At 44.5% G+C, this 27,294-nt stretch overlaps 1 protein-coding gene across 1 annotated transcript; it reads right to left on the bottom strand.

The window, feature by feature from the left end:
- Positions 1 to 1,654: 1,654 nt before the first annotated feature.
- On the bottom strand, positions 1,655 to 26,297 carry rgs18 (regulator of G protein signaling 18; the record flags this gene model as incomplete). The annotated part of the gene is made up of 5 exons (XM_080726207.1): positions 1,655 to 1,970; positions 15,569 to 15,735; positions 23,668 to 23,729; positions 25,452 to 25,556; positions 26,176 to 26,297. The coding sequence occupies 5 exons, from the start codon at positions 26,295 to 26,297 to the stop codon at positions 1,725 to 1,727; spliced, it is 702 nt and encodes a 233-aa protein (XP_080582333.1). The 3' UTR covers positions 1,655 to 1,724.
- Between the last annotated feature and the right edge of the window lie 997 nt (positions 26,298 to 27,294).

The raw sequence follows: 27,294 nt of genomic DNA, 5'->3' as shown, positions 1-27,294 counted from the left end.
CCCAAGCACTTGGAATTGTAGGTATTACTTGTGACTCGGTTCCGCAGTTAAATATTGTGAAAATAGCAGATCTTGTTGTGAGCATGTAGATCAGCTATTTTTACAATGTTCGCCTCTTGCTTACTTAATATTTGACAGTTTGGCCAGTCCTGTCGAATATTCGACTATTCGAATACTTTGAGGTCGAATAATTCGAATACTAAAAATCACTAGTCGTGAATGCCCTATACCCGACACCATGCAGGGTCTAAGGCCCTGACACATTGCAAGCGCCAAGACGTGCCTGTTGTCAAACGAGCGAGCCCGTTGTTTACCAAGGCTGCAGCCACAACAGAGGCATCAATTGGACATGTCAAAAACTGTTTGTGCGTCTCTCAAAAGATCGGTTCTATTTTGGAGGCATCTATGTACGCCATCCGAAATGAGTCAAGGCAACGCAGAAGGGTGGGATTTCTTGACGTGCATCAAGTGACGCTTGAATCTAGTGACGCTGTCAGCGTGTCACGGCCTTACATTTCTCAGTGGAAGAGCAGATGTGCTTTATTAACATAATTCTACCTTACAGATTGGTTAAAACATAATTGTATTAATTAAAATACGCGTTCAAGTATGTCTGTACATGTTTAAGCCTTTTGTGTGTTTTTGCATTATACTTCTTTCATTGTTAAAATAGTTTAAAAAAGATGCTTACTGTTACTGCCACGTATGCAGCCTTAATCTATCCAGCCCTTTTTGTTATTATGACAGCAAAGCTGTCGCTAGGCCAGTGGTTTTCAACCAGTGGTCCGGGGACCACCAGTGGTCCTTGAGGAGGTTCCAGGTGGTCCCCAGCTAAATGATGGAGAGTTGATAACCAAATGGACCCTTATATAGAACTTTAACTCTTGCAGGTCCATTTAGTTTCATTTTACTCTCTCAGGAGTTCGATTATTGTTAAACATCTGCATTATACTTAATTTACAAAATCAGAGAATGTACAAGAATTGTTATTTTGATCAAAGTTTGCCTGTTATCTCTCCTAGTCCTACCACATCAATACAGCATTGAATCGTGGATAAAATCGTTTCCAACGACACGTTTTGTGTCCGAGAGGCTAAAAACCTCATCGAATGTTGGTCCGTGGCTCAAAAGCTGAATATATAATGGACCTTGATATCGTCACTGTCGGGCGGAAACCTCGTACCTCCAAGTTTCAAATTTGTATGTTTTTTCGCAAAGCAAAGCCCTGTTTCATCACACAAGGCCGTCGCACAAAGGTAGTGAAAACAGCCGATCTACAAGCACACAACGCCTCGCACAGCGAGGCGTTGTGTGCTTGTAGATCGGCTGTTTTCACTAGTTTAAAGGAGTAGTTCACCCCCAAAATGACTTTTTTTCTATTGATTAGTCACGCCATGGAGACTAGAGTTCAATAATATTTCTAGTTTTTTGTCGCATTCCTAAGACAAAAATGTGATAACAATAAATTTACCCCCATTCGTTCCGGATGGGGACCCATTTCGAAACGGGTCCCCATCCGGAATCAACGGGGGTAAATTTACTCGAATACATTTTTTGTCTTAGGAATGTGACAAAAAACAAACAATATTATTGAACTCTAGTGAACTACTCCTTTAAATCATTTTTAAAACGATAAACGCAAAACGAACGGTTTTGGACATACAAGGTTTTCACTCGACAACGACGAAATGTAAAGGGTTGAAAACCACTGCCGCTATAGGCCACTACCGGCCCGACGTTTCCTCGCCCCTCTCGTTGAACACGCAGGAGCGCGACCTCCGGCGGAACATGGTGGCGCCCACCGCCCTCCGGCGGGTGAGGCGCAGGTAGTGGTCGGACTTGAGGAAGCGGGGGTAGCAGTCCTTCTTCATCAGGCCGTACACTTTGCTCTGGGCCGCGTCGAAGCAAGCCGTCGTGGGCTGGGCCAGGTTCTTCTGGATGGCCACCTTGGTGCTGTGGTCGATGTTCACCTGGCGACGAGAGAGAGAGAGGAGAGACCACGCGGAGAGAAATGTTCTGTTACTAGTTATGTCAGAAAGAATGTATTTATTTCATTATTGAGACAGAAGTTATTGCATCTATGTTCTAATGTTCATTCTAGATCGGGTTTTTGATGGGTGTTCTATATCGTCGTTGTCGGGTGAAATCTGTTTGTTTTGCGTTTAACCTTTTAAAAATGATTTAAACTAGTGAAAACGGCCGATCTACAAGCACACAACGCCGTTGTGTGCTTGTAGTTCTGCTGTTTTCACTACTTGTGTGCGACGGCCTTGTATAATGAAGCAGGGCTTTACTTTGCGAAATTTGAAACTTGGTGCAAAACGTTCAACCTGGCCTCCCTTTTTTGTGGTATGGCATTACAGTATATTCCAGTGACCACACACATATAGCCTATACTGTACAATATTGAATATTATCATCAATACTGATCATGATCACGTTAGGACTACTAAAACACACCCATTTTCATTAGCTGCAGCTGTGTTGCTTTACATACATTTCATCCTCAGAACTTCAGATGGTTTTTAACCTTTAGATGGCAGCAAACTCATGTATGGAGGGCTTTGGTTCCCCTTTGACAGAAACACTGTGAAACAGTTAAATGGACTGCCTAGTTCTGCAGGCATCTTGTGTTTCAGAGACAATTCCCAGGAACTATTGCATTTTGGGCGTGAAATGTCAAACAATCAGATCTCTGAAATAACACCCGGTTCATTGTGAACTATTCGAATATCAAAGTCACTATTCGACGTTGTTCACCGAAGTCGAATATTCGCTTTTTTAATTTGTTTGATTGTTTTCTCTTTAAGAAATATATAGTTTATAAAGCTTGGCTAGATAGGAAGTCATAAGAATGAGTTGTCAATGCCCCTGGTGGATGAATGTGTTCATGCTCTATACCAGGGGTTCTCAAACCTTTTTAGGCCGTGACCCACAGAAAAAACATATATGAACTGAGGACCCCCACCCTGACAAGCACTAAGTTCTGCAGATAAATATTGTGAAAATAGCAGATCTACATGCATGTAGATCGGCTATTTTCACAATGTCCCCCTCTTGCTTACTTAATATTTGCCAGTTTGGCCAGTCCTGTCGAATATTCGACTATTCGAATACTTTGAGGTCGAATAATTCGAATACTAAAAATCACTATTCGTGAATGCCCTATTATGAACTGAACTAATCCAACAGATCACAGATCAGATCATTTCTTTTTTAATTGCATTTTAATTCAAGGATCGGGCCCTTTAAAACATTTGCATTAGGGAAGCTATTTAAATAGCCGACAGCACCGAAAATATTCAAAGCAGCCATGCAGTGATGAGATATTCATGTTCATTCAAAGTGCAGCGCCCCACCCCTCCGTGAAAGTCTGTATAATGTGCAATTTTACTGTCATTTGCATTTTGATCTTCTTGGAAATCACTTGAGCTGGCGTGCGTTTTCATGTCGCTGTAATAATAAGTTGCTTTGTGCTTTTTTTTTTCTTCATATGCACGTGCGTGGGTGGCTGGCTGAGAGAATGTTACTTCCACTTCGGCAGCCACGTGCTTCTGCAAAAGCAACCTGTGGTCCAACGGTTAACTCCAGAGGCGTCAATTGGGTATGGCAAGCTATATGGCAGCTGCCATACCTTGGCTACAGGGGGAAATACTAAAATGTACTTTTCATCGTGCCTGTTGCTAAGGTATGGCAACATGACTCGCGCGCGTGCAAGACACCAGTCATGTTGCCATACCTTAGCTTTTGCTGAACTGACGCCACTGGGTAACTCCCTCAGGGACCCTCAGACTGCTTCCCATGGTGTGTGTGTGTGTGTGTGTGTGTGTGTGTGTGTGTGTGTGTGTGTGTGTGTGTGTGTGTGTGTGTGTGTGTGTGCGTGCGTGCGTGCGTGCGTGCGTGCGTGCGTGCGTGCGTGCGTGCGTGCGTGCGTGCGCGTGTGCGTGTGCGTGTACTGTGTGTGTATTACACACACCCGAAGTGAGTTAGAAAACATGACCAATGATGAAAAACTCCCATACCTACTGGGAGAAATACAACAATGTGCGAACATAACAGCAGGATTTGTGAACTGTTGCGACAAAAGAAGGCTAGAGACTGGAACACAAGCACCCTGAGGACTACAAACCATGGATTGACACCAAACCTACTGCACTTACAGTATGAGACAGAGCTGCTACCTTTACAGTAAATGCATTTTGAGAAAAAATAATGCTGTTATTTGTTCCAAAAGCTTTATACTGTATATATATAAAATGTCACAATGCGACATAGCTCTGCTTACACAATGCTGTACCCCCCCCAACTGTATGTTCCCCATTTTCAACTGTTTTTATTTTACTTGTGACACTTGCTTCGGCAATGTAAACATATGTTTTCTCATGCCAATAAAGCTCCTTTGAATTACATTGAATTGTGTGTGTGTGTGTGTGTGTGTGTGTGTGTGTGTGTGTGTGTGTGTGTGTGTGTGTGTGTGTGTGTGTGTGTGTGTGTGTGTGTGTGTACACACACATGTGTACGTGTGTTTGAGTGTGTGCATGCATGAGGAACATGCAGAAATTGCAAACGAAATGACTCGCCTCGCTTCGCAACAACACCAGCCACTGCATGCGAGACCAGGGTAGCCTAACGCACCAGTGGTTCTACCATACTGATTGGTTCAAATATAAATATATTCATTAAGTTAAGCCCCAAATTGTAGCTTTAATTTCCTCAAGGAATGAGGCTGGGTGTTCAGTTCAGTTCAGTTCAGTTCGTTTTATTTTTCAGGACTTTCGGACAGTTCAATACAAATACAAGTCTGATATCCGTGCATCTGAACATAGCGTAGTATCAAAAGATAATAAATAAATATAGAAAAAGTTCAAGTTCAAGAGTTCATTTGACATGATAAAGTGTCCAAGGTGCCAAAAAAAGGAGTAGGGAGAAGCATACTGCTTATCGAGCCCTACCCTGGCTCATTCTCATAGCAAAAGGTAAGATGGCAAGAAATAGTAAGAAATACAATATTCTTTGTTCTTTTACACATACGTATACAGCATGTACTCCCGCACATATGATCCTTACTCTCTCACACACACACACACACACACACAACTCACTCTCTTGCATGTGAGAGTCAAGATAGCAAAGAGCTCCACATAGCATGAGTGTCACCATGGACTGGGCAGGAGTATGATAACAATATTAATTAAACTATTATGTGATATATTGTTATATGATTATATATCATATATCTTAATTTGGCACACTTACAGTATATGTTTAACTTACGTTCTATAGTAGTGGCTGGAAAAAAAGCTGATTTACAAATGCAACGCCCCGTTTGAACTATTTTGTACTAGATCATAAGAGAAGATTCATCCAGTTTTTTAAAAATCCACAGCACTCCAGAATGACATTGTTACTTCACGGTACCTTACAATTATGTCAAGTATGTAAATCTTTCCCCCTAAGATACAGTTGCGTTAAACCAAACCCCAGCAATCCCTTCATTCTGGAGGGGAACATTCACCAAAAATAGCCAAAAATAGCAGATCTACAAGCTTTGAGAGCTTGTAGATCTGCTTTTTGTTGAGGAGACACAGTGTACTGTAGGCTGAAAAATATTGCAACAAGTACTGCGTGCAACTCTGGTCTGTTTTACTAAGTATAAGTGGTTAAACTGAAGTGATATTGATAAATTCCAAATATTATCAAAGTATTCTGAGGCACCTCTGGGATTGCGTCACGGCACCCACTAGAGAGAGAAAAGGGGGACACACTGGCTGCGGACGCTATAGTATCGGGGAACACACTTGTCGCGTTGCAAACTTGAGAGTATAGGGCCTATACCCTGATCTACAAGTTTGCAACGCGACAAAAGTTACCAGCTCGTAAGACGGGGCTGTTTTCACCGCGCGCTGACCTCTGTATACGACACAGTATAGATCAGTGGTCTTCAACATTTTCGGGCCAAAGACCGCTTAGTTGAGAGAGAGATGAAGCAGGGACCCCCACAACCCTTCACAGATTCCATATAGTTTCATCGTTTGACAGCACAATCATCAGTGTATTTTGGATTCTTGTCAATTTGTGTTTTCAGATATTTAACCACTTGAACCGTCAATACTTAATAAACTTGACCTTTCACTCTGTACTTAGTCTGCTCTTCCTCTACACCAAAGCTCTTTGCCAAAAATAGCCGATCTACAAGCTGACAACGCCTCGCAGCGCGAGGCGTTGTGAGCTTGTAGATCTGCTATTTTTGACTAAAGTCCTCAGAATATGGACGCTAGGTTTCAAATGATTAATATAAAAAAAGGGAAAAAATCATTTCTATCACACAAAGATTTGGAGGACCCCCTGTAGTACCTCTGAGGACCCCCTAGGAGTCCCGGACCCCCTGTTGAAGACCCACGCAGTATAGATTAAAGAATTAAAGGTCAGCCTGCTGGCGGTTAACGACCACACAACTCATCCACAACCTCTGTTGTTCCCCCCAGACAATAACACGCAATACTTCACCGAGCCGCGACGACAAACAGAGCCCTGCTTTTTTCTGTGGCTACAGTATAGTGCAGTTATCTGCCTTTTTCCTCTTTCTTTTTACTTACATAATCAATATTACTTATGCAACAGCCTTTCATGCACTATCCCGGCCGTGTGCTCAGAACACCCATGACTGTCACCCCGGATAATGGTCATCATTTATCAGGACTATACACAGCGAAATGCCCCGCGTTAAGTGATCTGTTGGAGTATAAAAATGACCCGCGCGGGTCCTTTCCAGCACCGAGGATTTTAACCTTCAAAGACCTGGAACGTGCACGAGTCGCGTTAGATTTGAACCACTTTAACCATTATTTTGTGCTTTAACTATTGAAAAATAGCAGATATACAAGCTTGCAGCGCAGCACCGAGAATATGTTGTTCCAGGGACCCCCCAGAAGCAAATATTTGAGTTACAAATGTTCACTTTTAAATAGATTCATTCAAAGACTTGCAAAAACAAATCATGATTTTTCAAAAATAGCAGATCTACAAGCTCGCAGCGCAGCACTCGGTGCCGCGCTGTGAGCTTGTATATCTGCTATTTTTCAATAGCTAAAGCATTCAATAATTCTAGGCCTAAAAAGGGTTAACGTACACTCCTGCTACATTGATTGAACTCCCGTACTCGGCTACTCATTACTTATACATTACTATTAACATCCATTTTACATTAGTTCTTCAATATTAACGACGTAATCTGTTACTTTTATGTCGCGCCCGGGTCCTGAACCCGGGTGCCCCGCGCACGCGAGCGTAAAAAACTTCTAGTGCTGAGCTAACGCAGAAAGTCTGCCGCCTTGAGCAGAGGATGGTCGATTTTGAGCTTTGTGCGATGGCACTTATTGTCGAACAATAGCGGTCCTATATCCGACCACAGGATATAACTGAGCAGGAGAACATCTACAACCACAGCAGTCAGGGGCGTCACAAGGGGAGGATGTGGGACTGAGTTATTAGGGCCCAAGGTGGAGGGGCATAAGTTACTTTATACTTTAGTTTAGATATTAGCGGAGCAGTTAAGTGCTACGATCTTTCAATTTATGATAAAAGCATGAAAATTGGCATGAGCAGTCTCCATGGGTCACTTGACAAGAAAATTGTCCTAGGCAATTGAAATTTCAATATGGTGGCCATTTTTCAAGATGGCCAACACCTCAGTGCAACAGTTAAGTAATATAATGGTTTATTTGGTGATACAAGCATGAAAATTGGCATGAACAGTCTCTGTGGGTCACTTGACAATAAGCCACCCACAACTACTTGAAATTTCAAGATGGCGGCCATTTTTCAAGATGGCCACCACCTTATTGGAGCAGTTATGTAATATAATGGTTTATTTAGTGATACAAGCATGAAAATTGCCATGAGCTGTCTCAAAGGCTCATTTGACAAGAAAACACCCACAGCCACTTTAAATTTCAAGATGGCGGCCATTTTTCAAGATTGCCACCACCTAAACGGAGCAGTTAAGTAACATAGTTGTTTAGTTAGTGACACAAGCATGCACATTGGTGTGAGCAGTCTCTAGGACAAGAAAACACTTCCAACCACTTGAAACTTCTATTTTCAAGATGGCCGCCCCCTGGATCCTCAAAAGATCTCATAGAAATGTATGTATTTTTCATTAAGGATGATTTGGTGTCATTTGATTTTAGATTATGCTAAAGAACAACTTTTAACACATCAAAATACAATTGTGTTGATCATAAACAGATTAGAAAAGAGTGAATATCTGCACTACCAGGGCACACTGGTGATATATCACTGCTGTTAAACTCAGAATGGGGTTCAATGTCAGCTAATTGAAAGTTAGTATCCCAAATGCTGTCTAATTTACCCCAAAACAGTTAGATAGCCGCACCTGAATTGACAGGTTGTGCCAGCGCGGGAGAGCCGAGCCAAGGTTAATGGGGTTTTAGTTAACCGGATGGTGTACAGATCGCACGGGATTTAAATGGCATTGGATGAACGATCGGACTAAGTGTAGGGTTAAGGCATGAACTTAGTTGTATCCCATACATTAAAGTGATTTGTAAAAGTTGTTAAAAGGATAATCCCTCTGCCTCTGCCTAAGACATGGCAGAAGTCATCATAACAGTTGAGAAAACTAACTGGGACAGATGTATCATTTGTCAGCAGGTCACCAAGGAAAAACTAGTTCAGCCAAGTTTATACAACAGAGAGCATGATCGTACTGGTTATGATACCATTGCTAGAAATGTTCCATTATTTCATAAGATCAATGCTCTGCCTATCTTACTTAGTCCAGCCCGACTAGATGAAGGTGATGGCATAGAAAGCACATTGATAAGACACAGAGCAAAATATCATTCAAGCTGTAGACTTAAGTTCAACAACACAGAGCTGGAAAGGGCCCAAAAGAGAGCATCTACTGCTGCTGAAGACACCGAAGATACCAAAGATATCCATGTCAAGAGGCCAAGAAGGTCCCAGCCCTCAAAAGCTTTGTGCTTTATCTGTGAAGATGAGAGTGCAACGTCCCCCTTACATGACGCAATGACAATGAAACTTAATGAAAGGGTTAATGAATGTGCCAGGAATCTAAGCGACAAGAAGCTCCTGGCAAAGCTTATTGCTGGTGATGTTGTTGCACAGGAATTTAAATACCACGCTGCCTGTCTCGTTGGACTGTACAACAGAGAGCGAGACCATCTCAATGCCCTCAAGCATGAGCAGAGCCTCAAATGCTCAACTAGCCATAAGTGGTATCCCTCTGTTTTTTCAGAACTTGTCATCTATATCACGGACATGAAGACCACAAGTGATGGCACAGAACCAGTTATATTCAAACTTGCAGATCTAGTCTCTCTCTACAAGCAACGACTGCAGCAACTTGGTGTCGAATCACCAAATGTGAATTCAACCAGACTAAAGGAGCAGCTGCTTTCTAGCATTCCTGAGCTAGAAGAACACAAGGCAGGACGTGATGTACTGCTTGCATTCAAAAAGGACATTAGCTCTGTTCTTTCAAATGTAAGCAAATCCAGTGATGCTGAAGCCATTCACTTAGCTAAGGCTGCCAGCATCATACGTAGAGAGATGCTTAATCACAAGACAAAGTTTGACAACAAATTTCATGAGGGATTTGTTGAAGAATCCATTCCACCAACGCTTCTTCAGTTCATCTGTAATATTGAGCATGGTGTAGATATCAAGTCAAATTTGAATCATGGGGTATTCAAATCAGACATTGCAATTGCACAGTTATTGCAATACAATTGCTACTCTAAGTGCAAAGATGGTGCAGCAACCCATAGACACTCAAAAGACCGCGAAACTCCATTTGCTGTATACATTGGGATGGTGGTGCATGCAAAGACACGAAAGCGACAACTTATTGATATGCTTCATGAGAATGGAATTAGCATCTCCTATGACAGGGTGTTGGAAGTTTCCGCACTGCTAGGAGAATCTGTGGTGAACCAATATGTGGTAGATGGGGTTGTCTGCCCACCGATTCTGCGAAAGGGACTCTTCACCACATCTGCTATGGACAACATTGACCATAATCCCACAGCAACAACAGCAAATACCTCCTTTCATGGTACAAGTATTTCCATGTTCCAACATCCAACACTTAACAATGGTGGCGAGATAAGGCCATCACTCCAACTTTCAGATAACAGACGAAACAAGGTTCCTGAGATTCCTGAATCCTTCTCTAACATCCAACCAGCTTTCTTCAATAAGAAAAACCCAGAGCCCCGTCCTGTAGCCAACCTACCATTGCCAGACCCCATTGTATTTAGCAGAAACTTTGCACCTGATTATGAATGGCTGGAGAAGGTTAGCCTAACCCAAGAAGTCGATGCTTCTTCCTCTATAACATGGTCAGCCCACCATGCATCCCAAAGGAGGAGCCAGGGTTTTAATGTCTGCATTACATCACTGCTTCCCCTCTTCAGAGACCAGGCCCACTCTGTCGCAACAATAAAGCATGTAATGGACAAAGTTAGGGAGACTGTAGCTTTTCTGAATCCAGGACAAACGCCAGTCATCGCTGCTGACCAGCCACTATATGCTCTTGCAAAGCAGATCCAGTGGCACTGGCCTGAGCAATATGGAGAAGATAAATATGTGATCATGTTTGGAGGTCTACATATTGAAATGACAGCGTTAAAATCTATAGGAATGCTACTCAAAGACAGTGGCTGGACTAGTGCCCTCGTTGAGGCTGGGGTAGCCTCACCTGGTACAGCAGATTCGTTTCTTTCAGCCTCAAGTGTAACCAGAACACGGTACGCACATCAGGTAACAGTATGCAGTCTGTATGAGCTCATGAAAGATGCATACAATGCGTACAGGGAAGAGACACCTGATGACACCAACACCACTTTTGAAGCGTGGTGTACAGAGCAGAAAAGTCCACAGTTCAAGTTCTGGTTTCTATTTCTCATGTTGATCCGATCATTTCGAGAAGGTAACTTCAGACTGTACCGTGAGTCACTGTTTGAACTTGTCCCATACTTTTTTGCTAACAACAATGTCAACTATGCTCGATGGCTTCCAATACACCTTCGAGACATGATGTGCATTGAGGAGCAACATCCAGAAGTGGCTGCAGAGTTCCATAAGGGGAACTTTGTAGTACATAAGTGAGACAGGGCTTTCTCTGCAGTGGCAATTGATCAGGCTCATGAATGGCATAATGCTGTGATCAAAGGTGATGGGGGAGCAGTCGGGCTGACAGAGAACCCATCAGCACTGCGAAGATGGATGTTAGCAGGTCCAGAGGTAAGCCGTCTAGTTGCAAACTATGAAGCTGTGTCAGGAGCTAAAGATGTGAAGAAAGGTAATCATCACCATGAACAAACAGAGGCTGCCCAAAAAGCATTTTTGGAGAAAGTGAAAAGACTCACATCAGTGATGCGGGAAATGGGTAACCCTTTCATGGAAGAATCAGATGATCTGCTTGTGTTGGACACGAAGGACATTGTTGATGCCGGTTCAGCTGAGCTGATAGCAGTACATCACCAACAAGGCAAAGAACAGTTCAAGACTTTCATGACAGATCTCCAGAACCCCGACAGTCCATGCTCTTTCTACAAGCCTATCAAGAAGAATACGGTAACGTTCTTCAAGCACAAGCCAGTTGTCAGTGGAACAAATTCCAAGATGAAGGAACTTAAGGATGACTTCCAACTTTTCTCCCGACTATTCATCTCTTGCCAGAACAGGCAGTGTGACTTACAAGAGTTCTTCATCCATGAGAACCAATCAGCTCCCGCCTCTCTCAGTGATGGAGGGAAACTCCACACTTGTACCAAATCACACCTGGTTGATATACTACAAGCGAAAGTGACATTGCCTGAAAAAAAGCCAGAATCAGATGTTCTCATAGTGGATGGATCAGCTATGGTGAATACACTGCCACCACGTTCTATCAAGACATTTGATGAATATGTAATGCATGACATACTTCCAAGAATAGAGACATACAGCCATACATACAGGCGGACAGACATTGTGTTCGATGTTTACTGGAAGTCAAGTCTGAAGTCTGAGGCAAGGTCAAAACGGGGAAAAGCAATCAGGAGGAGAGTAACAGGCACAGGCAAAACTCCGTCAAACTGGCAAAGCTTCCTAAGGGATGAAAACAACAAGCAGGAATTGTTCCATTTCATTGCTGATAAAATTACGGAAATGAAAACAACCAATATAGTCATTGTTACGAAGGGGGAAGATGCTGTTAGCAACCAAGCTGCTAACCTGGATGAAGTAGCCCCGTGTAGTCATGAAGAGGCAGACACACGTATTTTCCTTCATGCCCAGCATGCAGTGAAACAAGGACACAAATCCATGATGATCGACGCCAATGACACCGATATTGTAATCATAGCCACTTCTGTTATGCCCTCTTTGATGCAACTTGGCCTTGAAAATATGTGGGTGACTTTTGGCAAAGGAGAGAAGACAAGATGGATCCCAATACATGAGGTGGTTTCAGTCATAGGACCAGAGAAAACACGTGGTATCCTCTTCTTCCATGCCTTCAGTGGTTGTGACATTGTGTCATCCTTCAATGGAAAATCGAAGAAGTCTGCCTGGAAAACATGGGAAGTGTGTGATGAGGTCTCAAACACATTTGCAGCACTCAGTGAATGTCCTTCTGCAGTTAAGGATAGTGACCTGCAAGCTTTGGAGAAATTTGTTGTGCTAATGTATGACAGGTCCAGTGATGTCACAACTGTGAACGAGGCTAGGCTTGATCTCTTTGCCAGGAAGCAAAGACAATATGACATGATCCCACCAACCCAAGCAGCACTCAAAGAGCATGCCAAACGTGCTTCTTATGAGGCTGGATACGTGTGGGGACAGGCATTGAAGCGACATCCCCAAATGCCGAGCCCATCCAACTGGGGATGGGTGAAACAGGACGAGGAGTGGAAAGTCTTCTGGACACCACTTCCACCTATTGCGGAGAGTTGTTGGGAGTTGACCAAATGTGGGTGCACCAAGGCATGTACTGGAAGGTGTAAGTGCTTCAGATATGGACTCAGTTGCACATGCCTATGTAGTTGCCCCTGCTAGAACGTAGTTGCATGTTTCTTTTGCCAGAGTTATTCCCTGTTGTTGTCAGGTGGTAGGCCTGTGGCTCGGCTTCCCCTCGCCACATCGGCGCATCGTGTTTTACTTTCTCACCCGTCTATTACTGTGAAACTTTAAGTTGTTACTTTGTAACATTGCTTCCACTGCACATTTTCAGTTTAGTTCCTCAGTATGCATCATTCAGTATTGCTCATTAATTATTTTGGAGCACTGTCCGTTCAGTACCACAACTGTGCTAATTTATTCATATTATTTTCCCAACCCCGTAAAAAAAAAGAAAAAAAAGAAAAAAAAGAAGAAAAGTAAAAAAAAAACTAAAAAAAAAACTAAAAAAGACAAAAATAATAATAAAAAAAACCTCCCTTGTGACTGATACCTTGTCGTGGTTAGGGAGCTTGTGTACCTCAGTGAACCCTGAGAGCTATTCCGGTGGGAGGCAACTCCTGGCAGGTTTTACCAAACTGGACAGGTCGTGGGCGAGGAGTCAGACAAATCACAGTCAAACAACCTTCCTTGACAGAGCCTTTTGAGGAATCCAATAAACTTCTATGAGGAAATGATTCATTTAAAGATCCACATGGCGGTCGGCAGTCATCCTGAAAAATGGCCGCCATTTTGAAATTTCAAGTAGCTGTGAGTGGCTTATTGTCAAGTGACCCACAGAGACTGCTCAAGGCAATTTTCATGCTTGCATCACCAAATAAACCAGTATATCACTTTACTTCTCCACTAAGGTGGTGGCCATCTTGAAAAATGGCCGCCATCTTGACATTTCATATAGCTGTGGGTGGGTTATTGTCAAGTGACCCACAGAGACTGCTCATGCCACTTTTCATGCTTGTATCAGCAAATAAACACTTATGTCACTTAATTGCTTCACTGCGGTGGTGGCCATCTTGAAAAATGGCCGCCAACTTGAAATTTCAATTGCCTCGGACAATTTTCTTGTTAAGTGACCCATGGAGACTGTTCATGCCAATTTTCACGCTTTTATCATCAACTGAAAGATTCTGACCATTAAAAGCAGTTAGCCGCTCCACTATATTGAAAAATAGCAGATATACAAGCTCACAGCGCGGCACCGAGTGCCGCGCTGCGAGCTTGTAGATCTGCTATTTTTGAAAAGTCGTGAAAATGTGTGCAAATCATTTGTAACTCAAATTTTGCTTCTGGGGGGGTCCCTGGAAGTAAATATTTTGAGATGGGGGTCCGTGGCCAAATACATATCATTTTGGGGGTCCTTCACATGAAAAAGTTTGAGCACCGCTGACCACTTTTTCAAAAATAGCAGATCTACAAGCTTGCAGAGGCGCACTTGGTGCCAAGCTGTGTTTTTTTTTCAATAGTTAAAGCACAAACTAATGCGTAATAATGCGTTCCCGGTCTAAATGCACTCCCTCCCCTATGAAGAACATTCATGGGGGGCCCGCAGTGAATCCTTGTACCCAGGGCCCAGAATTTGGTGCAGAGCGAGCTTAAACCTCTTAAAACAGAAACCGCCGAGCGAGCTAGGCGAGTGAGACGCCGTGCCTAACGTTGCGAAGTCCGCTTGAGCCGAATCAGCGCCGTCCGAGTTATGTCCCGATAGGGACAGAATTGTAGATAATGTATTCCCCAAAAGTCAACGTTTGACTGTTTTGACCCAAGTCACATGTTGATGTTTGGTCACATTTTGTCTGGTGACACGCTCACCCACTCACTCACTGGAAGATTAGGGAGACCACATCTAATCATTAGCTATATTGTAATACTCTGCCATACAGATCAGGGGTGTCAATTGGGTATGGCAGGGGTATGCAGCTGCCATACCCTGGGTGCAGGTGGGAAAATAAAAGTTACTTTTAAATATAAATCCATGAATGTCTCTTTGTCTATCTGTGCTGGTTATTATGTTGTTAAATTACAGTAAAATAACTACAAATGCAAAATGTAACAAAATGGTCACTTAAATAAGGTATTATAATTATATTCTCCACACTTGTATTCTCCCCATCTTGACACGATGGTATATTCCCAGGTTCCGTAGGTCAGCTGCACAGGTGCAATGCATTATTGTTAATTGTGCCACGTTTACTAACATGCCAAGTTTAGCTGCACTTGAACAACCGTTCCAGGCTGCCTTATCCAGCCCAAGAAACCGTAGAAACGGGGGTAAAAAATAAAATGTACTTCTTAAAATAAATGTATCATCATGCCTGTTGCTAATGTATGGCAACATGACTGGTGTCTTGCGCGTGCGCGAAGGCGCGCGTGCAAGACACCAGTCATGTTGCCATACCTTACCTTTTTCTGAACTGACTTCGGAAGTGGTGGGCTTTTCCTTGTAAGTACGCAGTTTTGTGTGAATTTCTAAACATCTGCCACTGTATGTTGCCACATCAACCAACCACACAAAGGCAGGCAGGTGTGAACCTCGTGTTGTGTGTGACGTGTTTGTGATGCACGATCACACTCGTACTCGTACCTCTTTGGGGGCGTCGGCCTGGATGAAGACGGCGTACATCTGCTTGGCCTTGGAGAGCAGCTTGGTTTCTGTGTCGACGGTCTTGAACTCCTCGCACGCCTGCCAGAACTCGATGTTCTCCTCACTGAACTCCGTCCGCAGGAACTGAGTGAAGGTCTCCACGCCATCTGTAGGCCGGGCCGAAAGGGAAGAGAGACAAGAGATTTAAATTTGTGCTTTAGTCATCTGAAAATCTTTAGTTTTAGTCTAGTTTTAGTTGACTAAATATCATACGATTATAGTCGACTAAAGGTTGATTTTGTTGACAGAAAAGTATTTTAGTGGGCTTTAATGGCGTTGTAATGGCTAGTGATTTTACACTTGGTTGCATGCTGAAAATAGGCAATCTACGCAACGCGTTGTGAACTTGTAGATCTGCTATTTTCAGGACGTAAGATCCGAGAAGCAACCAAACCGGCTTGTCTTTTTGTTTTACTGCATCTCTTCTATACTAGTCCCTCCCTAACATTTTAGTCTAGTTGTAGTTTCTATTTGTTGACCAAATTGTCAATATTTTAGTCTTAGTTTTGGTCGTCATAGCTTGGTTATCATTAGTTCTTATTTCGTTTTTGTCTGTGAAAAAAGGTTGTTGACGAACATTTTTCACCATCGTTTTTGTCGACGAAATCAACATCAACTAAAAATGGGTAAAAATGGGTCTGTGACCCACAAATGGGTCCTGAGCCATTGTTTGGGAAACACAAGAGGACCTTGACAACGTAGATGATACATGTCAAGGGGTTTATATCCTTGGTCTAATTAACCACTTAATTAACAAATTAACACATTTATGCTCGTCTAATTAACCACATGAACCCTACAGTGTCCCAGTTCTGCGAACATTCTACGAAAGAAATAGAAGATCTACAAGGTCACACCGTGTCACGGGTCGACGCAACATGTTTATTTACACATTTACATATAATGTCTTGCTTTCCTAGCAGGGACGTGCAGAGAATGTTAGCGAGGCAGGGGCTGAAATTTCAAAAAGGGCCTTTTTGGTGAAAATATCTAAAATAGCTGACCTCCAAGCTCACAACGTGTCACACTGCGATGCGTTGTGAGCTTGGAGGTCGGCTATTTTCGGTGCCAATACTGGAGTTGTGGCGTACCCGGCATGGATTTCTACACAGAGAGGGCAATTCTTTCAACACAAGATGTTGCATTCAGGTTCAGGAGAGTTTGGACAAGGCAATTCTCTTGAATGCTGCCTTCAGGACAGGTTAATCAGGTAGGGCATGGAAAGAGGGCATTTGCATTTCTTTCACCATAGAGAAAACCGCATTCATGGTCTGGAGAGGGCACTTTTTACAGACAGGTAAAAGGGCAGGGGCTCAAGCCCCCTTTGTTGTCTATGTGTGCACGTGCCTGTTTCCTAGACACACAGACAGACAGACAGACATACAGACAGACAGACAGACGGAGTAAAAGGGGTCTGCACTCACAACACACTATAGACACTATAGGAACCCTTTCAAGTGCCTCACACACACACACACACACACACACCCAGCTTCTATATAATTTAGCATGCTGTCAGCTAATCTAACATATAATTTTCCGAATGTCTGTCTGTCTGTCTGAGTGTCTGTCTGAAACCGCGTTTCTCCTCAGTGGCTGGAGCAATTGATCTGAAATCGCATCACCATCAGCATATGAACACACCTGACATAACCGTGAAGCCCGTTTGTCACTTTCACAAATCGTATGCTGTATAATTGCATTTTTATGGTGTATCTATATCTATTTAGCCTACAGTACCTTTTGTGACCACACATGTTAAGGGAGGGGCGCTGTTGTTCAGGCCATGCACAATCACACACAAACCCACACACACACACACACACACACACACACACACACGGGGGGGGGAGTGTGTGTGTGTGCAGGCGGGCAGGCGGGCGGGCGGGCGGGCGGGGGGGGGGGGGGGGGGTGGTTCTGGCCCTGTTACAGATGTTGTCCAAAATCATGCAGATCGGTACACAGTATCTCTGTAGCCGTTAAATGGAACGGGTATTTCTTACATTGATGCTCCTACATATTAGCATGCAAGCACCAGTTAAAGTTACTTTCCATCCCTCATATACTGTGTGCACAGTGCACATCCCATAATCCACACACTGCACATCATTTCGGAGCTCATATCTTTGAACGGGTAAGGACTAGTTGTTCTAGCCGAGTGAAACAGTCTCTAATCTCACAGGGTCTCTGCAGAGGGATATATTAGAAAGCCCTTTTAAGATAAATGTTGGCTAATTACTACTGCCGTACAGGAGAGAGTTTAAACAAAGTTTAAGTTTAAGTTTAATTAAAAGAGTCTGGTTTAAATAAACAGCTGAAAGACAAAGGCTAAAAGGACAGAAGTGTATATATGAATGTTTAAATAAAAGAGGTTTAATAAAATTAAAGTGGAAGTTTGCTAGGGAGCAGGGGTGTCACAAAGGGGGGGAGGGGGGAAAGTGGGACTGAGTTACTAGGGCCCAAGGTGGAGGGGGCCTTAATTATTTTATACTTTAGCTATTGAAAATTTGCAGATATACAAGCTTGTAGATCTGCTATTTTTGAAAAGTCGTGAAAATGTGTGCAAATCTTTGAATATATGTATTTTTTAAGCGAACGTTTGTAACTTAAATTCTGCTTCTGGGGGGGTCCCTGGATCTAAATATTTTGAGATGGGGGTCCGTGGGCAAATACATATCATTTTGGGGGTCCTTCACATGAAAAGGTTTGAGCACCCCTGACATAGAAACATAGAAATGAACCTTAGAGTGATTTGAAATATTCAAAGATTTCCACGATTAAAAAAAAAGAAAAATAGCAGATCTACAAGCTTGTAAATCTGCTATTTTTCAATAGTTAAAGCACAGAGGCCCCCACAGTGAATCCTTGTACCCAGGGCCCAGAATTTGGTGCGACACCCCTGATAGGGAGCGTAGGGCACGTGTGCACGTGCATGGTATGACAAAGAGTGCACGGACCCATGTTCACTGTTCAGAGAGAAGAAAGAGGGAAAGAGAGGGAGAGTTTAGGAAAGAGTTATTAAGGGGGGAAATGTCAAATGGTTTGGTTCATCAGACAGAGCTCTCGCTGAATATTGGAAATGTGCTCAAGGATGTAGGACTCCAAAGGAGTGGAAAATGGAACTTGTGTTTTTGATGAGCTGACCCCATCAATTATGTCTTTCAGTCAGACTGCGTGTTTTAGATCAGGGGTTTTCAAAGTGGGTGACGGGGCACCCTGGGGTGCCGTGACGGCAGTCCAGGCGTGCCTCGAGATAATTTGATGATATATGGAATTTATTCGGACACTTGAAAAAATATTTAGTATCATTTTTAAACTTGTAGTACAAAGTTATTTTCAGTCAGTTCTAACGAAAATGGCTATCATCTCAACGTTTTCCTCACAACATATAATCACTAGTGTAAAAAACATCACAAGGATGCAGCTGGGACGTATCATCAGTGATGTAGCCTGGGGTCGACGGGTGTTTCGGGTCTCGCAACATCATACACCCTCGCCCAGGTGACCCAGCCGGGGTTGATCAAGTCCCGACTTACGTCCCAGTAGCTATCCACGATCAGTCCTATTAGGGAAAGACAGGGTCACTCAATGTGCAGCACCGGAACTACTCTGCCAGGATTGGGGAGCCATTCTGGCGCGTGGAAGAACTAGGCTCTATGGGTTGACTCCTGGCCGGGCTCCTCCTACGTCTTACCAGGTCCTCTCCTGCTCTCACCAGGTTCAGAACCTGTGCGTTGCACCAGACCCCAATCCAAACATTCCATTCAGCTGCTGCAGTTGAATGGCCCTCCTAAAGGCCTCACCGTGGATTTGTTGGGCTTCTTCCTCACGGAAGACACAGGCTGGGGCGCTAACCCAACCTGCTCCCGGGTGCCGTCTAAATTCCGGCCGTCAACCGAGTCTCCGGTGGTCACCAAACTATTCCTGGTTGTCACATAGTCTATTCCTATGAGCCACTATAAATAGAACTAATAGTGTAAAAAACATCACAAGGATGCAGCTGGGACGTATCATCAGTGATGTAGCCTGGGGTCGACGGGTGTTTCGGGTCTCGCAACATCATACACCCTCGCCCAGGTGACCCAGCCGGGGTTGATCAAGTCCCGACTTACGTCCCAGTAGCTATCCACGATCAGTCCTATTAGGGAAAGACAGGGTCACTCAATGTGCAGCACCGGAACTACTCTGCCAGGATTGGGGAGCCATTCTGGCGCGTGGAAGAACTAGGCTCTATGGGTTGACTCCTGGCCGGGCTCCTCCTACGTCTTACCAGGTCCTCTCCTGCTCTCACCAGGTTCAGAACCTGTGCGTTGCACCAGACCCCAATCCAAACATTCCATTCAGCTGCTGCAGTTGAATGGCCCTCCTAAAGGCCTCACCGTGGATTTGTTGGGCTACTTCCTCACGGAAGACACAGGCTGGGGCGCTAACCCAACCTGCTCCCGGGTGCCGTCTAAATTCCGGCCGTCAACCGAGTCTCCGGTGGTCACCAAACTATTCCTGGTTGTCACATAGTCTATTCCTATGAGCCACTATAAATAGAACTAATAGTGTATAAAACATCACAAGGATGCAGCTGGGACGTATCATCAGTGATGTAGCCTGGGGTCGACGGGTGTTTCGGGTCTCGCAACATCATACACCCTCGCCCAGGTGACCCAGCCGGGGTTGATCAAGTCCCGACTTACGTCCCAGTAGCTATCCACGATCAGTCCTATTAGGGAAAGACAGGGTCACTCAATGTGCAGCACCGGAACTACTCTGCCAGGATTGGGGAGCCATTCTGGCGCGTGGAAGAACTAGGCTCTATGGGTTGACTCCTGGCCGGGCTCCTCCTACGTCTTACCAGGTCCTCTCCTGCTCTCACCAGGTTCAGAACCTGTGCGTTGCACCAGACCCCAATCCAAACATTCCATTCAGCTGCTGCAGTTGAATGGCCCTCCTAAAGGCCTCACCGTGGATTTGTTGGGCTACTTCCTCACGGAAGACACAGGCTGGGGCGCTAACCCAACCTGCTCCCGGGTGCCGTCTAAATTCCGGCCGTCAACCGAGTCTCCGGTGGTCACCAAACTATTCCTGGTTGTCACATAGTCTATTCCTATGAGCCACTATAAATAGAACTAATAGTGTATAAAACATCACAAGGATGCAGCTGGGACGTATCATCAGTGATGTAGCCTGGGGTCGACGGGTGTTTCGGGTCTCGCAACATCATACACCCTCGCCCAGGTGACCCAGCCGGGGTTGATCAAGTCCCGACTTACGTCCCAGTAGCTATCCACGATCAGTCCTATTAGGGAAAGACAGGGTCACTCAATGTGCAGCACCGGAACTACTCTGCCAGGATTGGGGAGCCATTCTGGCGCGTGGAAGAACTAGGCTCTATGGGTTGACTCCTGGCCGGGCTCCTCCTACGTCTTACCAGGTCCTCTCCTGCTCTCACCAGGTTCAGAACCTGTGCGTTGCACCAGACCCCAATCCAAACATTCCATTCAGCTGCTGCAGTTGAATGGCCCTCCTAAAGGCCTCACCGTGGATTTGTTGGGCTTCTTCCTCACGGAAGACACAGGCTGGGGCGCTAACCCAACCTGCTCCCGGGTGCCGTCTAAATTCCGGCCGTCAACCGAGTCTCCGGTGGTCACCAAACTATTCCTGGTTGTCACATAGTCTATTCCTATGAGCCACTATAAATAGAACTAATAGTGTAAAAAACATCACAAGGATGCAGCTGGGACGTATCATCAGTGATGTAGCCTGGGGTCGACGGGTGTTTCGGGTCTCGCAACATCATACACCCTCGCCCAGGTGACCCAGCCGGGGTTGATCAAGTCCCGACTTACGTCCCAGTAGCTATCCACGATCAGTCCTATTAGGGAAAGACAGGGTCACTCAATGTGCAGCACCGGAACTACTCTGCCAGGATTGGGGAGCCATTCTGGCGCGTGGAAGAACTAGGCTCTATGGGTTGACTCCTGGCCGGGCTCCTCCTACGTCTTACCAGGTCCTCTCCTGCTCTCACCAGGTTCAGAACCTGTGCGTTGCACCAGACCCCAATCCAAACATTCCATTCAGCTGCTGCAGTTGAATGGCCCTCCTAAAGGCCTCACCGTGGATTTGTTGGGCTTCTTCCTCACGGAAGACACAGGCTGGGGCGCTAACCCAACCTGCTCCCGGGTGCCGTCTAAATTCCGGCCGTCAACCGAGTCTCCGGTGGTCACCAAACTATTCCTGGTTGTCACATAGTCTATTCCTATGAGCCACTATAAATAGAACTAATAGTGTAAAAAACATCACAAGGATGCAGCTGGGACGTATCATCAGTGATGTAGCCTGGGGTCGACGGGTGTTTCGGGTCTCGCAACATCATACACCCTCGCCCAGGTGACCCAGCCGGGGTTGATCAAGTCCCGACTTACGTCCCAGTAGCTATCCACGATCAGTCCTATTAGGGAAAGACAGGGTCACTCAATGTGCAGCACCGGAACTACTCTGCCAGGATTGGGGAGCCATTCTGGCGCGTGGAAGAACTAGGCTCTATGGGTTGACTCCTGGCCGGGCTCCTCCTACGTCTTACCAGGTCCTCTCCTGCTCTCACCAGGTTCAGAACCTGTGCGTTGCACCAGACCCCAATCCAAACATTCCATTCAGCTGCTGCAGTTGAATGGCCCTCCTAAAGGCCTCACCGTGGATTTGTTGGGCTTCTTCCTCACGGAAGACACAGGCTGGGGCGCTAACCCAACCTGCTCCCGGGTGCCGTCTAAATTCCGGCCGTCAACCGAGTCTCCGGTGGTCACCAAACTATTCCTGGTTGTCACATAGTCTATTCCTATGAGCCACTATAAATAGAACTAATAGTGTAAAAAACATATGCTATAATAAAATATAAGGTGCTGGGAGTGAAAGTTATGCATATAATGTAGGGGTAATATTTATAGGGGTGCCCTGAGCCAAAAAGGTTTGGGAACCCCTGTTTTAGATTGTCCAGGCCAGTGGTCCTTGAGGGGGTTTAAGGCGTTCCCAGGGGGGGCAAAACTGTTTTAAAGATCTTTAACCCCATTTTATTACTTCCGATATTGAAAACCTTTCATCAACACAAATCTTCTCTCGTGAGTGTTCCTGGCACAACATATTTTCAGATGGGGGTCTTTGACATGAAAACGTTGGAGAACCACTGTACAAGGTTTCATTGAATAATGCCATCCTGTGCACACCCCAGCCATCCATCCATGTGGCTGTGTTTCTCAGGGGTCTTCAACAGGGGGTCCGGGACCCCTAGGGGCTCCTCAGAGTTACTACAGGGGGTCCTGCAAATCTTCCAATCCTTTTTATATTAACAACTTGAACCCTAGTGACCATATTCTGAGAACTGTAGCCAAACATAGCAGATTGAGCTTTATAGATAGGCTATTTTCGGCAAAGGGGTTTGGTGTAGAGGGGAAAAAGAGCAGACTAAGTACAGAGTAAAAGGTCAAGTTTATTAGGTAATGACGGCTCAAGTGCTTATATATCTGAAAACACAAATTGACATGAATCCAACATACACTGATGATTGTGCTGTCAAACAATGAAATATGGAATCTATGAAACGTTGAAGAACCCTGTACTAGATAGATGTACTGTAACCCTGATTTATGTATAGTTTCAAAAATAGGGGTGTGCTGACCTACAAGCTCACATCTCATCAGGTCGCGACACGTCGTGAGCTTGTAGGTTGGATATTCTTCGCTGAATCACCTTCCCCCCATATAACCAAGCCTCCAAATACTGCAGATTTTCCGGCACAAAATAAAAGAAATGTGGCAATGATGATGCTAAACACGGACATATGAGGAAGTTGAAGAGCTTCTGTGTTCCGTCTGCTACACAAACATTGAAAAGATGTAGTGAAACTCGTCCTGTTTGTTCCCTTAAACACCCTCTCCCCCATCAGCTTCACAACAAACCAACACAGCTTCCTTTGCGAGTGATGTAGAGTGCTTGACAGGGGAGCAAAGCCAGTGTGACACAGCAAATGGAGAGATTTGGGGCTTCAATCTAACCTGAATCTTTTAGCAGTTCTTCAAAGGAGTCGCTCCATGTCAAAGCTGCCTCCGTTGAGATACTGCAAAAAAAAAAAAAAAAAAAAAAGCCAAAGAGATTTGGTGAGGCCCTCCCCAAAGACATCCCTGCAGCACACAACTTTCAATTCCCCATTTTTTTTCCTGCAGTGTGCAGTGGTGTAATACAAGTATAACTAAGTATATTTATTTCCAATTTCCAATACTTTTAATTCTACTCCACTACATCTCGGATCCAAATATTGGACTTTAACTCCACTACGATTATTTGAAAACTTTAGTTACTAGTTATACTTTCCACATGTAAATCATGATATTATAAAACATACATTAACCACTTTAGCCCTATTTTATACCTATAGGCCAGGGGTCTTCAACAGGGGATCCGCGACCCCTAGGGGGTCCGCGGAGGTACTGCAGGGGGTCCGCGAAATTATTGCTTAAAAAAAAATATATATATTTTTTTTATTTTATTTTTTTCATTTTTCACATTTATGTTAAAAATAAATCATGATTCTATCCATTTTGAATAGCTTGAAAACATGATTACTATGCAATTGACAGATATTGTTGATATTATTGACATTGGTTCTCAGTTAATAAGTAGTATGTTTAGAAATGGTAGCGGTACGGCCCACCCTGCTCGCTGTAACATGTTTAAAATAAAAAATATGTCGTAGCAATACCACAATACAGTACATACTAGTGATAATTCAAAATGTTACTTTAGTAAAAGTTCAAAGTATTGTCAACAACATATATTATATACCATTAGTAAACGTGTGACATATACTAGCGTCATGTCCAGGGGTTATACTTGTACATCAAGCTGCCTCACGCTACAGAAACAGGAGATAGGCTCCTGCCCTATGGGCCTCATGGCTCGGCAAGGCTTAGTAAAAGTATACTTGAAGTTTAAGTTTTGAAGTTTAAAACAGGGATCAAGTAGCCTACACTATTTGACTCTCAGGTGTAGTGGAGTATAAGTATAAAGTATAGAAACGTGCAAAATACATCAAAATTGTACGTTCAAATGAGTAGTTCACCCAAAAGATTACTTATTTTCTATGAATTACACACCCCAAAGCCTTGAATTCATGTCCCGCCCAGGGGTGCTTAAAGCTGGGTACACAGGTCCGGCCGGGGCGCCTGGTCCTGTGTACCTGACTGGTCCCCCATTCAGGTTCACCAGGTCCCCGCGGTGCTTGGGACGCGTGGCTCAGTCCACTTACTGCCCGCCCAGGGGGGCATTTCTTAGTGTTTGTCGCATTCCAAATAGGTTGATGACCGGCACTCAAATGCAGGTCAATTGAGTACCAGAGACCCGGACAGGAATGTTAGGAATGTGACAGAAATCTCCATGTTTAATTCATACATGGGCAACTGCCGGCCACATGAGGCCCCCACCTTCACTTAATGTGGCCCACAGATTAATATCGAACAATATTGATATATTAATGATTTCAGTTTCAATGTGCTACTCTTGCATGACAGTAGAATGATGGAGTGGGACATTAATCTACAAAATAAGTTACGTTAAAATATGGAGAGGTTTCTGTCGACAGCAAGCAACAGTATGCAATGTGGCCCCCTGGAGTGAGTGTGGAAATACAGTGGCCCTCTCTGTCATCAAAGTTACCCACCCCTGGTGTAATTGATAGAAAAGTGTTTTTGGGGTGAACCACTCCTAACAGTAGCCTACTTAAGTAAATGCACATTCCACCACTGACTCAGAGTACATAAAATAAAGTTGAACGTTGGCTCACGTGTTGACTGCTGCTGTGTTCGTGGTTTTAACCGGACTGACGTTCTCGTGAGAGCCCGACTTGGTGAGCAACAGGCTGAGTCGGCTCTTCCTGTCAGCTTTGAGCCTGCGAAGGAGATGGAAATGGAAACGTTAAAAATGCTTTCCACCGTGCATCATGTGCAGGCCTGTCTCTGCCTGCATCGGCTGCCACAGCCTTGTTTCCAAGTCAATCAATAGACTTAAAGAGCAGTTGCGTGGAAAGACATTTATAAAGAGGCAACCTTCAAAATAAGCCACTCTTGGCTTTTCTCCTTAAAAAAGGGACAGACATAAAAAGAGGTCATCCAGGATCAGCGATGGTAGCAGCTCTGTGTTGATAAATATCAGACCCCAGGGAGAGGGCCAGCAAATAAATCACCTCAAATGACTTTCCACTTTTGACTTTCCACAGGAGACACACACACAAAACGTACAGCCACAGCACTGTGTGTAAGGTTATGATTTGATTTGAGATGATACAGCCCTTTAGTTTAGACAGAATAACCAAGTTACCGGCGGACATAGCAATGTTGCTGCCCCGAAATCTATTGCTTGGATATCTTCATATCGCAGAGACGTTACGGTACAGTGGGAGTACTTGGGCTGATTACCTTCTCCTCCTCTCTTCAACATCACATAATGTATAGCAGTAGTAGCACAGAAAACTATTTGGAAACGATTCAAGCTTTTTTGGAAATCCATACCTGGTCGTGTCGTCTTTCATTCTCGTTCTCTGCAAGTCCTCTGGGCCGAGCACTTTGAAACACGCTTCCTCTTTTGGAGCCAAAAAGTTAAATTGAGGAAATAGAAATACCAGTGTCTCCATGCTGCTCTCTCTCTCTCTCTCTCTCTCTCTCTCTCTCTCTCTCTCTCTCTCTCTCTCTCTCTCTCTGAGTTCTGCTTACGTGGAGGGAGGCCACAATTGCCAGGTCTTAACCCGTCAGTGGTTCAGCCGATGCCTCATCTTTTATATTGGCTGCACGTTTCACAGGTTTGATTTCCGCCCCAGCCTTCTGTCAACTTCCTGTCGCGGGGGGGAAACCACTTAGTGTTCACTGAATCATCAGTGACAGAGAAACCCCCCTCCCCGCCACCTCCCACCACACACACACACACACACACACACACACACACACACACACACACACACACACACACACACACACACACACACACACACACACACACACACACACACACACACACACACACACACACACACACACACACACACACACACACACACACACACACACACACACACACACACACACACACACACACACACACACCTCCCTCCCAGGTTTTAAAGTAACATCCTGTTGACTTTGGGGGGTTTTCAAAAGAAATTCAGCTTCATTCATACATTTCCAGATAGGTGCTGGATGTTGGAGGTTTGAAAGTGGTGCCAACAAAGAGGCTGTTTCTTTTTTTTCCTCCTTTCTTTTTTAACACAGTGGCTTTCCAAACTAAATTGTCATGTATAAAGATTTGCACGGATGTTTTTTCCCGGTTAAAAAAGTTAAAATACAATAAAAAATAGCAGATGTACAAGATGAAACCCTGGAACCCCTTCAAGGATACATCCACATTCTATGGGAAAAACATCGCTACCTGTGCGACTTCGCATGCTATCAATCGCTACCTGTGCGACTTCGCATGCTATCAAACAGGACCCACGTCACGTGCATATCTCCTTGTATGGGCCGTTGTGTCCGTGACATCAGCTGTGGCGATGTCGATCTCTCTGCGTACTTTCTATGACGTTAGTCTCGTACTACGGACATGGGCCTACGGAATCGCAAAGCCAGACGTAGTGTAGC

The sequence above is a fragment of the Nannobrachium achirus genome (assembly GCF_963921795.1).
Source record: "Nannobrachium achirus genome assembly, chromosome: 5".
NCBI classification, from domain to species: domain Eukaryota; kingdom Metazoa; phylum Chordata; class Actinopteri; order Myctophiformes; family Myctophidae; genus Nannobrachium; species Nannobrachium achirus.
This window is presented reverse-complemented; position numbering and strand designations above follow the sequence as displayed.